General features: G+C 42.9%; 1 protein-coding gene across 1 annotated transcript in view; it reads left to right on the top strand.

Annotated features, from left to right (window-relative positions):
- Positions 1 to 12798, top strand: part of LOC126531391 (glycine receptor subunit alpha-2-like) — an 84137-nt gene extending 71339 nt beyond the window's left edge. Inside the window, exons 5-9 of the mRNA XM_050178899.2 lie at positions 3792 to 3874; positions 4302 to 4436; positions 4577 to 4959; positions 8735 to 8758; positions 9907 to 12798. Of these exons, the coding sequence (XP_050034856.1) occupies positions 3792 to 3874; positions 4302 to 4436; positions 4577 to 4959; positions 8735 to 8758; positions 9907 to 10083 (802 nt within the window). The 3' untranslated portion in view covers positions 10084 to 12798. The remainder of the gene's footprint in view (positions 1 to 3791; positions 3875 to 4301; positions 4437 to 4576; positions 4960 to 8734; positions 8759 to 9906) is intronic.
- Positions 12799 to 13095: the final 297 nt, after the last annotated feature.

The following is a 13095-nucleotide window of genomic DNA, read 5'->3' as shown; positions in this document are numbered from 1 at the left end:
TGGAGTAAAGTGAACAACTAATAAACTATAGTGTTGCCAAGTGTGACTCAGTATCGCATAAACACTCAGAGCACAAATGAATTTGGTGCATGACCTGTTAAATCTCTGGTAATTATTATCGTAACGCATAATAGGTTCACGAAAGAAACAGCACCCACTTACGAAGGTTCTATTTCGAGCTCTAACGCCTGAAAAATTGTATATGAAGTGCCACCTGAGATTCTTAAAGGATAAGCTGCACTTAGAAACAGAATAATAAATAATAAAATAAATGCCAGAAAGTGCACTGGAGTGCAGCAGTGCTGCTCACGCATATTGAACGTTTTGTAGAGATAACAATTATTCAACTTTTGTACTCTTACTTTGTAGTTTAACGTGTAATGCAGACTTCAACTATGAAAAAGTTAACGAGATCGGTGGAGAGATCTCGTCAAGCAAAAACCAAATATAAGTGCTTCTCTAAACAAGATATTGCATGACCCTTCTTTCTTACTCCATACTATAGCCGCTTTGTTTTAGCATAACTAAGGGAACAAGCCGACACGACACATATAAAATGATAGTTTTGGCACAAATATTGACAATCCGGTGCACCACATTAAATGAAGAAACGCCTTGTGATTTTGTAGTCTTGCCACAAAGGCGGCTTGTTTGAGAGGAGTTGATGACGAAGCCAACATAATATGCTGCTTGCTAGAATAAAAAAAAAAACATCGATAATTATTTTTCCTAACGAGACCTTCTTACATGCTGTGCCTATTCTAGTTCTAAGATGACATCAACTTAATCTTCCTTAATAATATGATCGTAGGTGGGTAAGTCCACTCTTGGAGGTGTAAGGCTGTACCTGAGGTTATGTGTGAATAAATGTAAGAGCAAATAGCACTACTGGATTCTGTGAGGTTTCTTTTCCTACAGTTACCCGCGGCTCTATCTGAGTGGCTATGACGTTGCATTGCTAACCTTGAGGTTACTGGTTCAATCCCGATCACGACGGCCGCATTTGGATGAAGCGAAATTTCAGAGAACTGCTGTACTGACATTTAGGCGCATTTTAAAAAAAGCCCCAGATGGTCAAAATTGTTGCGGAGTCACCAAGTATGGACCACCTCTTAATTAGATCATGATTTTCGCTCGCAGAACCCCATGTGTTTTTCCCTACACTTGTATTCGTTGCTTACCTGTCCTGCCAAGTGTCCGATCCGAGAGACAGTGGGGGCGTAGCAAAGTGGTTTTTGATGATGAAGCTCTAGAACAACAAGAAATTAGACTAATCATTGTATAGTACAATGCCAGGACGAGCTTAAATTCCGTTTTAGTCAACTAGTTCATCATTTTTCCTCTGTGGCTAATCAAAAAACAAGAAACTTGCCAACGTTTTAACTGCGCCTCCAGGTAGCTTTAGTTCTCGGCGCTGCAACCTTGTTATATTTTAGCGCCACACATCCCTTGCTAGAGGTCCCTGCATTATAAGGTTCCGCGGATAGCTGCAACATTTGTTCATTTTGATTTAAAATGTGCGATGTACACAAGACACAGTATTTGTAAACATGCGTTTGCTAGTACGGCTGTGATAGCATAATCATTGTTTCAGTCTATCCTCATGCTGTGCGTGTTATCATGAATATCCCGACGCGCACTATTTAGTCATACGAGCACATCGCCTGAAAAAAAAAATCTACATTGCCTTCGAAAGACCATAATAAAACTGGCAGAGGTGATCAACGGCACTGGCCACTTCGCCATCCGCAAGCAAATCTGAAAGTGGCATTGTATTTTGAGCGAAATGTTAGTTAAACCAATGGTCATCTTTAGGACGGCACCCATTAACTGAATGACAATGTAAACTGCTTGACGATGTCGCTTTTGTGATAAATTACAAGGTATGCTTTGCAAAGTCGTCACACTTGCCCTTAGCTCATTCGTTAGAATTGTGTCTGCGTCAGAACTGTCAAATTGAAATATAACGATACTGATAAAATATGAAAGTGGCGGTGGCCTTCTAAAGTGGGGGCATCTTAAGTTTTTTTAAATGAGCAGCACGCTATTTGCAAGTGCAGGGCGAAGATGTTTTTTTAACTTTTAACTGTGACATATTATAGGGCATTCATCACAACAACGTTCCGCGTTATAACCGGCTCACTATGCTAGAATCTTTGTGGACGCTAATCGACATAGAGAAAAAAGAACAGGGAGCATGGAGCCCGAGCTGCTCAGTATAATCAATTGGATCAAACAGAGAAGGCAGTCTGTATTATTATTATTATTAGTATTAGTATTAGTATTAGTATTAGTATTAGTAGTAGTAGTAGTAGTAGTAGTAGTAGTAGTAGTAGTAGTAGTAGTAGTAGTAGTAGTAGTAAAAAGGAGACAACCCGCTTTTTTTTTGCAGTGTGTCAACTGCAGCGCATATGTCAACGCACGGTTCTTTACGAAACGCTGGTCAAAGGGCCTATTGTGCCCACAAGTTTCTGAAGAACTGGGCGTATCTCTTCTGGCGTAACAAAGCAGACTACTGGATCTCGATACTTTGCGTGTGCCTGAGGTTGACGCATCTGCGCAAGCGGTGGCACAGGGTGATGAACGGCCGTGCCGAATTTCAATTACGTCCATGCCAGCCGCATCTCTCGCGCTGCTTCTGAGCGCCAGAACCTGCTGACCTCCTTTTACGCAAGCGGTTGGCATTTCTACCACGATCCATTCTATGCTCTATGCATTAACTGCAATGTTTCAGTAACATGGTGCTATTAATCTCAAATTGTCCAATTACACCATATAAATGGTTGCTTGCTAGGCTAGTTGTTTCATTGCAACTTATGTAACAACCCGAATCATAAGGAAGGAACGACGATAGAGACCGAGTGAATAGAGCGCTGACTTCCAACTGTTTATTCTACTGTCAGTGTTATGCATATGTATACATACGAAGCGCCAACAGGAAAGGGAAAGAAAGGGAGAAAGGAAAAGAAAAACAATGAGCATGAGTGGCACAAGGTGATATTACCAAGCTCCTAGTCACCAACCATCTAAAAACCTTAGCTCTTATTTGGTCAATGTAAGTGTTGGTATGCTTACACACTCATCAGGGCCAGCTTAGCTTACACTGCCGTAAATGTGATAAACCTACGGGTCATCCTACTAATTAAGCCATACGTGCCTAAGTAAAAAAAGAAGCAGGATTGTTTCTGAGCACAAGGATCAGTGCATCAGAAAGATTATCGAGACGATCAAGAATGCTCTTGCATGAGAGGGGTGTGTAAGCATGCCATCACTTACACTGACCAAAAAAGAGCTAGCGTTTTTCGATGGTTGGTGAATAGGAGCTTGGTGATATCACATTGTGCCACTCATGGTGATTGCCATTCTTAGCCTTTCTCCTTTTTTTTCTTTCCTGCTGGCGCTTCGTATGTATACATACGCATAACATCGACAATAGAATAAACAGTTGGAAGTCAGCGCTCTTTTCACTCGGTTTATATCGTCGTCTCTTCCTTATTTTTCGCGTTGTCGCACAAGTTACCACATGAATAGCGCAGTAGAAAGTTAATATAGCTCGACGTTATTTCTGATAAGAAATCCAAGTTCACATGCTCTGCATGTGAGCGGGGAAAGATAAACAGGGAGATTCGTCATAAATCTTTATGACCAGTCTCTTATCTTCATCTGCATTGAGAATGCCCTTGTGTTACCTCGAATGCTGATTCGGCAGCGTGGTTGAACGCAGTTGATAAAGGTGGTAGGCTTGATCAAGTAAATGATTGTATAATACATATTCACCTTGTTTCATGCAGGTTGAAGCTGACTTTTTCTTGCATGATGGACCTTTACCGGTACCCGCTAGACGCACAAGTTTGCAGCATTGAACTCGCTTCGTGTAAGTTTTAAACTCGAACGTTCTTGTGAGTCAGATTACAATGCATATTGTTTTATGTAAACGGCGTTTTGCGACGTTGTGGCAACATAATTACTGATTGTTGGGCTATAGAATCTCACTCTGACTATTGTAACTCAGCGCGATCAAAGTGGTGAACAGACATAATAAAAGAAACAGAGAAGAACAAGTGTATTTGTCTGTCTATCTGCCACTTTGCACTAAGAGACCATAGTCAAAATGTGGTAATAGAAGCTTGAGAAGTATAATTTTTAGAAGAATATGCAGATTTGTGTTGCAGAACACACCGGATTCTTTACCTTAAGCCTCTTTGTTGTCCGGCACGAGGACATTATGGACAAATAATTCGGTTTGATCGCTTAGCGGAATGCGTTGTTTTGTTGATGTTCGCTTCATATATGTTTTGCAGTCTCGAAGACGACGGACGAGCTACAGCTGCACTGGTCTAAGGCATCACCTGTGATCCTCTATGAAAACATGAAGCTCCCACAGTTTGAAATTCAAAACGTGAACACGTCCCTGTGCAATGAGACATTCCACATTGGTACGTGTGCAATTTTCTCAGTTGTACGTAGAGGATGTTGGAGATGTGCTTTCACTGTTTAACGTGAGAACATGCACTACCACCGCGGGAATAATGAGTTCGCTCATTATTCTTGTTTTACTTGTTTTACGAACATACAGGAGAGTACAGCTGCCTGAAAGCCGAGTTTAACCTACAGCGTTCTATTGGCTACCACCTCGTCCAATCGTATCTGCCCACCATCTTGATCGTGGTCATCTCTTGGGTCTCCTTCTGGCTCGACGTGGAAGCGATTCCAGCCCGAATTACATTGGGAGTCACCACACTTCTTACCATCTCATCCAAGGGTGCCGGCATACAAGGAAATCTACCACCCGTCTCGTACGTCAAGGCAATCGACGTCTGGATGGGCGCCTGCACCATGTTCGTGTTTGCCGCACTGCTTGAGTTCACCTTTGTCAACTACCTGTGGAGGAAGCGGCCCGCGACTGCAAAGTCACCACCTCCGGTGGTCGCAGCCATGCCCGAGAGCAAAGTCGCTGTGGTGGGTATCGCTTAACATACGCTTCGACCAAGGAGTAGAAAGTTATGTCCTATCAAGCGAATCAGAGGCTGAAAGTTCGCCATCATTAGAATACGCCAGTGCTCAATAGAATGCCAAAATTGGGGCTTTTTCTTGGGTATGGATTCGGCTTGCAAAGACTGACTCGCATGAAGAAGATAGAAGTGTGACAGTGCAGTCTTGTAATCACCGAGTGAAAACTGCGGTAGTCATAGGGAACTTATACGCAATCACTGTAGCCGTTGGAAAACGGGTCGATAAAATCGAGGCATCAATATTTGGCTAAACCACGCCACAAAATAAAGCATTTCGCTTCCACCAACTTTCATAATGGTCAGTAAACATGTGCTATATCAGGATGTGGCCCACCACCTGCCTGTGGGAAAGCGATAACACTCCGTAAGTACTAAAGCATACTTTAGAACAAAGCGTGTGCTAGGTTGACTTGACTGACTTTTAAAGATCACGTTTCAAAAGAAACAGCCCCTCTGGAAATTCTCGGAGTGGTATAAACAAAACCTCCTCCCACTGCTGCGCAAATGCACAAGATTTACAGCGTCCACGTTATGTATAGCGGGCATTGAACTTTACGCATTCGACTTCATGATGGCCTTTTTCTAAATGAAAGCGAAGTGTCTATATTGGTGCTGCTTTCCTATTTGCGTGGATATAAAGCGTTCTTTACAAAAATTAGTATTGGCAGTATTCAAGGTGGTAATTTGTCACTCGCTCATCATATAAGCGTCAAGAAGAGGTTGGGGTGCAATATTGTGCTTTTAAAAAGTTTGAAAAATATTGAATTTATTGCTAAAGCACTGCACAGTGTAAGGATACCGGAATAAATTGGAAAGCAGTCTCAATTTTGTGACAAGAGCTTTCCACCCAGTACCCGCCGTGGTTGCTCAGTGGCTATGGTGTTAGGCAGCTGAGCACGAGGTCGCGGGATCGAATCCCGGCCACGGCGGCCGCATTTCGATGGCGGCGAAATGCGAAAACACCCGTGTACTTAGATTTAGGTGCACGTTAAAGAACCTCAGGTGGTCGAAATTTCCGGAGTCCTCCACTACGGCGTGCCTCATTATCAGAAAGTGGTTTTGGCACGTAAAACCCCATAATTTAATTTTTTTTTCCACCCAGTGAAAAGCGCGGCCCGAAATCAAATAGTTTGCGGAGCAAACATCGTCACTGCGTAAACAATATAATTGCAGTTGAATATGTTGCAGCACGTAATAAGTGAACACCCATGTGCTCGTGCAATTCACACTTTTTATAACGCTTACTTGCGAAAAAAATTCGCGTTGGCATGTGCCTTCTAAGCGCACTTCCGCAGCTGCACTTTAAAAATGTTTACATTCTTAAGGGTGTTTGCTTGTTACACAGGTAACACCCTTACCGTTAAGGCCATATAAATATTTATAAAGGACGACAACGGAGTTATAACTAGACGTGCGATTACAAATGACGTAGTTGAAACAGAAATATCCGACAGGAGATTTTTACAGTGGTAGATATTAAACCTTATTTAACGCACTTCTTATGTCGCCTGGCACAGCTGTCATCGTTTTTACTTCGAAGAAAAAGTCGGCAAGCAAGATGCTATCATTGGTTCTCACCAAGAATTTGATCGTACCCCTTAAACGTATTTTTGTAAGGTCTTAAAGGTAGGGATGTCACCAGTAGGACAAGCAGACATCTCTAAGGGTGTAATGTTTACAGCGCACCGTCACTAATTAATGGCAGTAGAGACCATTTACGGATCCCTGAATATCGGCAAGAATGCACGTGGTGGCACGCGCGCAGCACAAATTTCACTGAGCAAACTCAAATACCTAGCATGTAGTTGAAGGTACAGATACTTGAAAAGGTGTCGCCATACCCTCTCTTGCCCTCTACTTGCTGAAGCTGTCACAGCAAGTATGGTGACGTAACGTAAATCACAAATATCGGGAACGTTAAGGGTGACATGCCTGGTAAGTGGTTCTGACGCTGAATGAGACTGGTTTGACCGCAGCACGACGAAGTCTGGCGAGTTGGCCTTGTGCAACTGCTGTGTCAAACGCTGCATTAGCGTAGAACCTATTAAACGTAGCCTATGGTATGACCGGTACGATTTGACGGTGAATAGTTGGTGCTTAGCAGCCATGCGACATATAACGTATATGTATAACGTAGGAAATATGGTATATCTCATTGTTACAGCTGTTATAATTCCTTATACTGCCGGGAAACGACATATTCTCGACTGCGGGAGAAGGATCGTCCTTGAATATTTCTTCATCAATAATAAAGCCGCAGAGGTACACTTAGGCACTAGTAAAATTTGGTGAACAATGAATCAATAAATGTCAATGTTTGATAGTGGAAGTTTGATTTCCAGAGGTAGCTTCAGTTCGCAATACTTTCCTCTCAAATCCTCCAGTGTCCAACGCTACTTCCTTCGAACCTGTCTCTACATTCTAGCTTATAGCTTTATCCTTCGCCGAGCTTCGAAAGAGACACAGCCCAGTGAGCCTACATCCTTTCGCTCAGATGACTTTATCTATAAACGCAGCAGACAGTATTGAGCAGGAGGCTCACATTTTGCAATTGTATTTTATTTCGCTTTACATTTGCTTTAGAGTTCTCGCCGTTAAGTCTAAGCCAAAGGTGAATGACACTGAGATATAGTGTCGTAGCTAACTGTGTGTGCATAGCTTAAGTTGTTTCACGGATGCTTTCTTTACTACGAGAGTATTACATACTTTCAAGCGTGCAGGCTCCGGCTACAATCACTTCCAATTGTAAAAGGCAGTTTCATGTTTGCTTGCTCAGTCAGGTTGCGAGAGAGCGACATTATCTGCGGATCGCATATAGCCCCCAAACTTAGCCTTGTAAAGAATGGGAACTGAGCTGTGATTATGCTTTATACCTTCTGGAGGCCATAAAGAGTGCTCAAAGTGCTGCTCAACGTCTAGGGCTCCGACGAACCGAAGTTTGTGTCACTGTTGGCAACTTCATACAGAGGAAATTTTAAAGCGCTTTATGTGTAGCAAGAAGCCTACTCCCACTTGAAATGTGCGACAACTTTATTTTGTTAGAGTCATTTCATATGCACAACACGTTATGCAGAAACCACGCACTGCGCAGGAAAATGAAGCAGTGACGTTCTGACTGCTTGTGTTTATTGCTTAGCAAATACAGTGACTCACTGAATAAGAAAATAATAACGACGGAAGGATGCATATAGGCGAATGAAAACTCTTCGCGCGAATATGAGGCACCTTATAAATTTAGGCGTGTCTCTTTTGCTAGGCTTAATGATCTCTATTGGGCGCCTGTTGTGGCACTCAAGCAGTGTTTCAAAATCGGTATGGCACAGTGTCTTGGGTTGTGCCTATAATGGCACAGATATGATCTCACTTAAATTTCGCGGGATAAAACCAAACCTGTGAAACACGCGTGTTATACTGCACCGTTGTTTGCTGCTGTCGGATACGAGTAAATTAAAGTGGTCGAAATAAAATTGTGCTCGTAGTTGTCACGGAAAAACAGTATGACTGAAAGAAAGATCTGTTTAAAGAAAGTGCATTTCGTAGAAGAAACTGCTTCTTCTGCGCGCGAACCACCGCGCTGTGAGTTGCATAGATTCTCCACACGAACATATTGAGTGAACAAATGCCTTGCGGATATTGCTTTGTGCACTCTACTTGCCTGCCGTAAGACAGTGCAGGTGGACAAAGTTGTAACCATGTTCTCTCCTTCCTTTCATTCCTTTCAGCTCCTCCCATGCAATGGAAATTTGGTAAAGTTTTTCTAATTTTATTCTATTGACCTAAAGTGTCTGCAATGCGAAAAAAAAAGAAGTGCACTGGGTTTACACTCAGTATTTCGCAGTATAGTTGCAGGCGGCTCATCAGACATCGCTCTAAAAAGAACTTTGGCATTAGTTCTGAGATAGTTTTGTACTGCCATAGCATATTTTGAATAGAGAAGGGGGAAATGAACGGGAATTGAATCAGCAGGATAGCCGAAAATTAAAATGCTTATGGATTTCAGATCTTGCTGTTTTAGAGCAAGATTTCTTTTAATAGTAACGCTGCCTTGAGGACTAGAACGGAAAAAATATCCAACTTTGAAGACATCAGCAGATGTTGTGGCGTCAGAGAAAACCTAATTAGTGCTATACCTAAAGCGTTATAAGTCGCTGTGTATATACAAAGATCGGCTGGGCTTTTCCGCTGCATTGAAGTGTCAAGATATGTTGTATTAGTATCGCTTGTAAGGAATAGACATTGAAACTATTTTTTACTTGTTATCTGTGTCTTTTGAACATTCTCTCATCAAAAACATTGATTGCCCGTGCAGCAAAAGAACATAATTGCTTAATAATTCATTTATAATTCGGCAAATTCTCTCTCACGTACGCTGTCGACGTTATGTCACTACCGTGCGCGTTCGGGACTTTGTAAGTTGAATGGTAAATGTAGTTAAAACTTTCCTTGAGCTTGTCTTTACCTATGTGCGAATGTCGCTCTGCACAGAAAACACAAGGTGACGAAGCATGAACAGAAGCTTCGTCTAGAATGTTTTCGTTAAGGTTAGGTCAAGAAAACTGATGTTTGGTATGAAATACGCCCTCGTAAATTTATTGGTTGCCACGCAGTTTGAATGTAAGGTAGCCTGTATAAGTAATAAAGTGGTATTGACATCGGTTGCTGTGTAGTAAGATTGCTTTTGTAGCTGACATCTTCCTTTTTAGTACTTCAATAAAATATCTCCACGTTAAGTTGTATAGGCAGTTTGCATGCATGATGACGAGGAAAAGTGTACAACATGCTCAATGTAAGGCCGAGGTTAGGCGCTATTGGCGACGGTAGCGGTGACTCCTGCAAAGTTTGTTTCTCAGAGTTGGTAGAAATTGTTATGCTGTCTTTCCTCCCCATTTTACAGGGGCCATGCAGTCCCATCACTGGCGGTACAGACATCAGCCCTTCGCCTACAGGTCCTGAAGCTGTCAGAAACAGACACAAGGTTCAGGCCAAAAGAATCGACCAGACCTGCAGGATAGCATTTCCCATGGCTTTCCTGGCGTTTAGCGTCGCATACTGGCCATACTATCTTTTGTGAGGCCACGGTACCCCGAGCTAATGTCGGGAACGGAGAGGCGGGTACCACGAAGTCACGGGGGGGGGAAGAGTGCTCGTGGCTATCACAATCCCGTTAGTTCTCTGTAAGAACGCTTTTGTTTTGCACAGAAGCTCACTGCACCACATTTTGCGCCTCCCTAGTGTTTAATTATTTGTTTCTGCACTTGTGTTCCCATGTGCATTCTGACTGAATATCACTCCAACCCTTTAGTGTGTATATGTCCCAAAGTGAATTGGATATTTCCTCTTCGCGATCCTCTTGAGGACTACCTCTAGTCAGTAATCTAACACGTAGGAGAGCTTAAGGATACGTTAGGCAGCACTGTTCTTGTGCTTTAAGTGGATCTCATCATATTCTGGTAGAGAATATAAACTTCAACATTGAAGTAGTATTTACAAGGCAGACTAACATGTTGCTAGAAACAGTATTTTTGAAGGAGGAAAGATGCAATGATTATACAGGGAGTTCAAAATTAAGCTTTATGGTTTTATAGAAATTAGGCACTGGGAGGGGAACGGGAACCGTTATCATCTTTGCCTATGCCTCCGCCCTATTGTCAGACTAAACGCCGCACGCAACAGCCACGTCACATCAGGGAAGAATTTGGGCCAATCCTCCCTCTCTTGCATGCGTAATCATGTAAGCGACAATTAAAATTTGGAGTCAGCTATCTCGGAGCAAAGATATGCTGGAAGAATTCTTCTAAGTGTAACTGTGTAGAAACTTTTCAATACACACATACACACTTACTGCAGTGAATAAAAAGTTAATTACTCAACTTTAGTTAATTGGGCTGCTGACAGCGATAATTATCATCTCTCTTTGTGTCCCCCTAGCCACATAACTTATTTGCACAGCTGGTCTTCGCGTGCATCCCAGTGGCTAAATTTAAGAAAACCATAAAGCTTAATTTTAGACAACCGGTATATCATGATACTTTTAATGCTTTATTGTTGTATTATAAGAAAGATATACTATCAAGGACTCAGTCCGGAGAAATATGTTGAAAAAAAGTGTTTTATTGTTTCCTTTCGTCATCGCTCCCCTACGTTAATTTTCCCTCTACAGTTCCTGAGAGAAACGCATTAGTGCACAAAGAAAAGTGTTTCAGCTTCCACATCGTAAGGAAAACGGGCATCGCGTCCTGTCTCTACAAGACAATGAGATGCGCGGGCCGCATGCTTTCTCGGGTTCCGCCATTATTAAACATGGCGTCTATTTTGATAACCCGCCCCCTCTTCCTACGCAACGTTTTTCTGTTAGATGCACTGGGTTCATTTAGCCAATCCTAGACCTAAAACCGTCTTCAAGCCCAGCACAAAGTCCGCTATTGTGGACTGCCGTTCAGATGTCGATGAGCCGTTGACTTACAGGACTCTGACCTAAGTACGGGCCTGTGTCAAACCGCGTCAGAAAGGTGAGCACAACAGCCCCTTATAGCGTAACCCTGCCGATCTTGTTCACCATTTTGAGCTGCCCCGAACTGCGAAATTCTTCCACGGTGGCACTTTTGTAGGTGTGGAAGACTTGCCTAATCACTTTAAAGGTGTCGCCACTTACAATACTATACGTATACTTCCGCCTTGAGAATTTGGCGCAGGCATACTTTTAGTACCATGAGGCGGAGTTATTATCTCGGGAGGAATTGCGCAGGCAGCTAATCTCCATCTACGCAACTCTGGACGGTAGGATGTTATGCGTGGTAGGAGACGGGACTATAGAAGGGTGGAGTCTGCAAGTCAGGTGAGGATAGAGCGGCCTAGCGAAAACGTAGCCGTGCTTGTGGAGTACACGACCCGACTCTTGCGAAACACGGATCCATCTATGTCGGAAACAAAAATTCAAACACTTCATGCGCGCAGTAAAGAAAGAATCCTTTGGGGGCATGACACGAAACTTGCCCAAGAACCTCCCAGAGTACCTCGCAGAGGCCATGTCAAAGGAAAAGGCGATCTAGCAGTAGAATCCAGATTTTTCTTTGGACAACGTCGCTGTAATGCGAGTGCTTATAAGTTTCTTTGTTCTGGAAGAGGTTAAGTGCTCCATCTAACTCCAGGCTCTGTACTGCGGACTTCGCCGGCTGAGGTTGTTCGTTAGAAGATTGGGCGTGCTGCCCGAGCCTCAGAATATTTCGGAGCGCCACTGTACGAGGTTCGGCAGCTGGTACTTTGAATGACCTATGAGAAAGCTGCGCGAGGTTCTCCACACTAGGACTCCCACAATGTGCGGGCCCTTGAACAAGCGACTGCCAACTTCAGAGCCCGCGGCGACCAATCACAGCTGAAGTATGTCATCGCAAAACTGATATTTATCGAACCTCAAATGGAAAGACCATGTGTCTTCACTGCGCTGTGGAACATAAAATTTATGCGTTACATATTCGCTCAGGGGAATAGCAAAAATATTGCAAAAATATTGGTGACACACAAAGCAGTCGCATATCAAGCCCACTATATGCGTTGACAATGCGGTTTGTAAAGGGCATTTGAATGTGGACGCCTGTTGATAATCGCAGAGAGATTTAATTTTCGCGGAGCTTACACCACTTTCAAATGTGCTGGCGCACAGCAGAATCGTGGATACAGTTTTTTTAACTTCCGTCGAAACAGATTAGCGGTAGTTCACAGCGGCGGAACACTCACAAGTGTAGTTTCAAGAACCTCACAGTTCGAATCAATAAATATTTAACATCAACACCGCCTCCAATGTGTGTTCTTCTCGTGCTGTTTGCGTGATTATTGTTTTCAGTACTTGGCAAATGCCACTTAGAGCCAAAGTAATTCAGTCCGAGTTACTCCTAAGTAGCTATGTACCATCAAGCCTCACATTGACATGATTGGCTATGTTTGTATTGTCCATAGCTATCTGGTCACACGTTTTTGAGGTAGCGGTTTATGGTGTTTAACTTGGACAATTTTTTCGTATCAACTTATACCTAGAAGCAGTCTTATGTAATGTAGGGCAGCAGCGCGTAGTTAAAAGAAAACAAAC

Source organism: Dermacentor andersoni, chromosome 5, assembly GCF_023375885.2.
Source record: "Dermacentor andersoni chromosome 5, qqDerAnde1_hic_scaffold, whole genome shotgun sequence".
Lineage (NCBI taxonomy): Eukaryota > Metazoa > Arthropoda > Arachnida > Ixodida > Ixodidae > Dermacentor > Dermacentor andersoni.
This window is presented reverse-complemented; position numbering and strand designations above follow the sequence as displayed.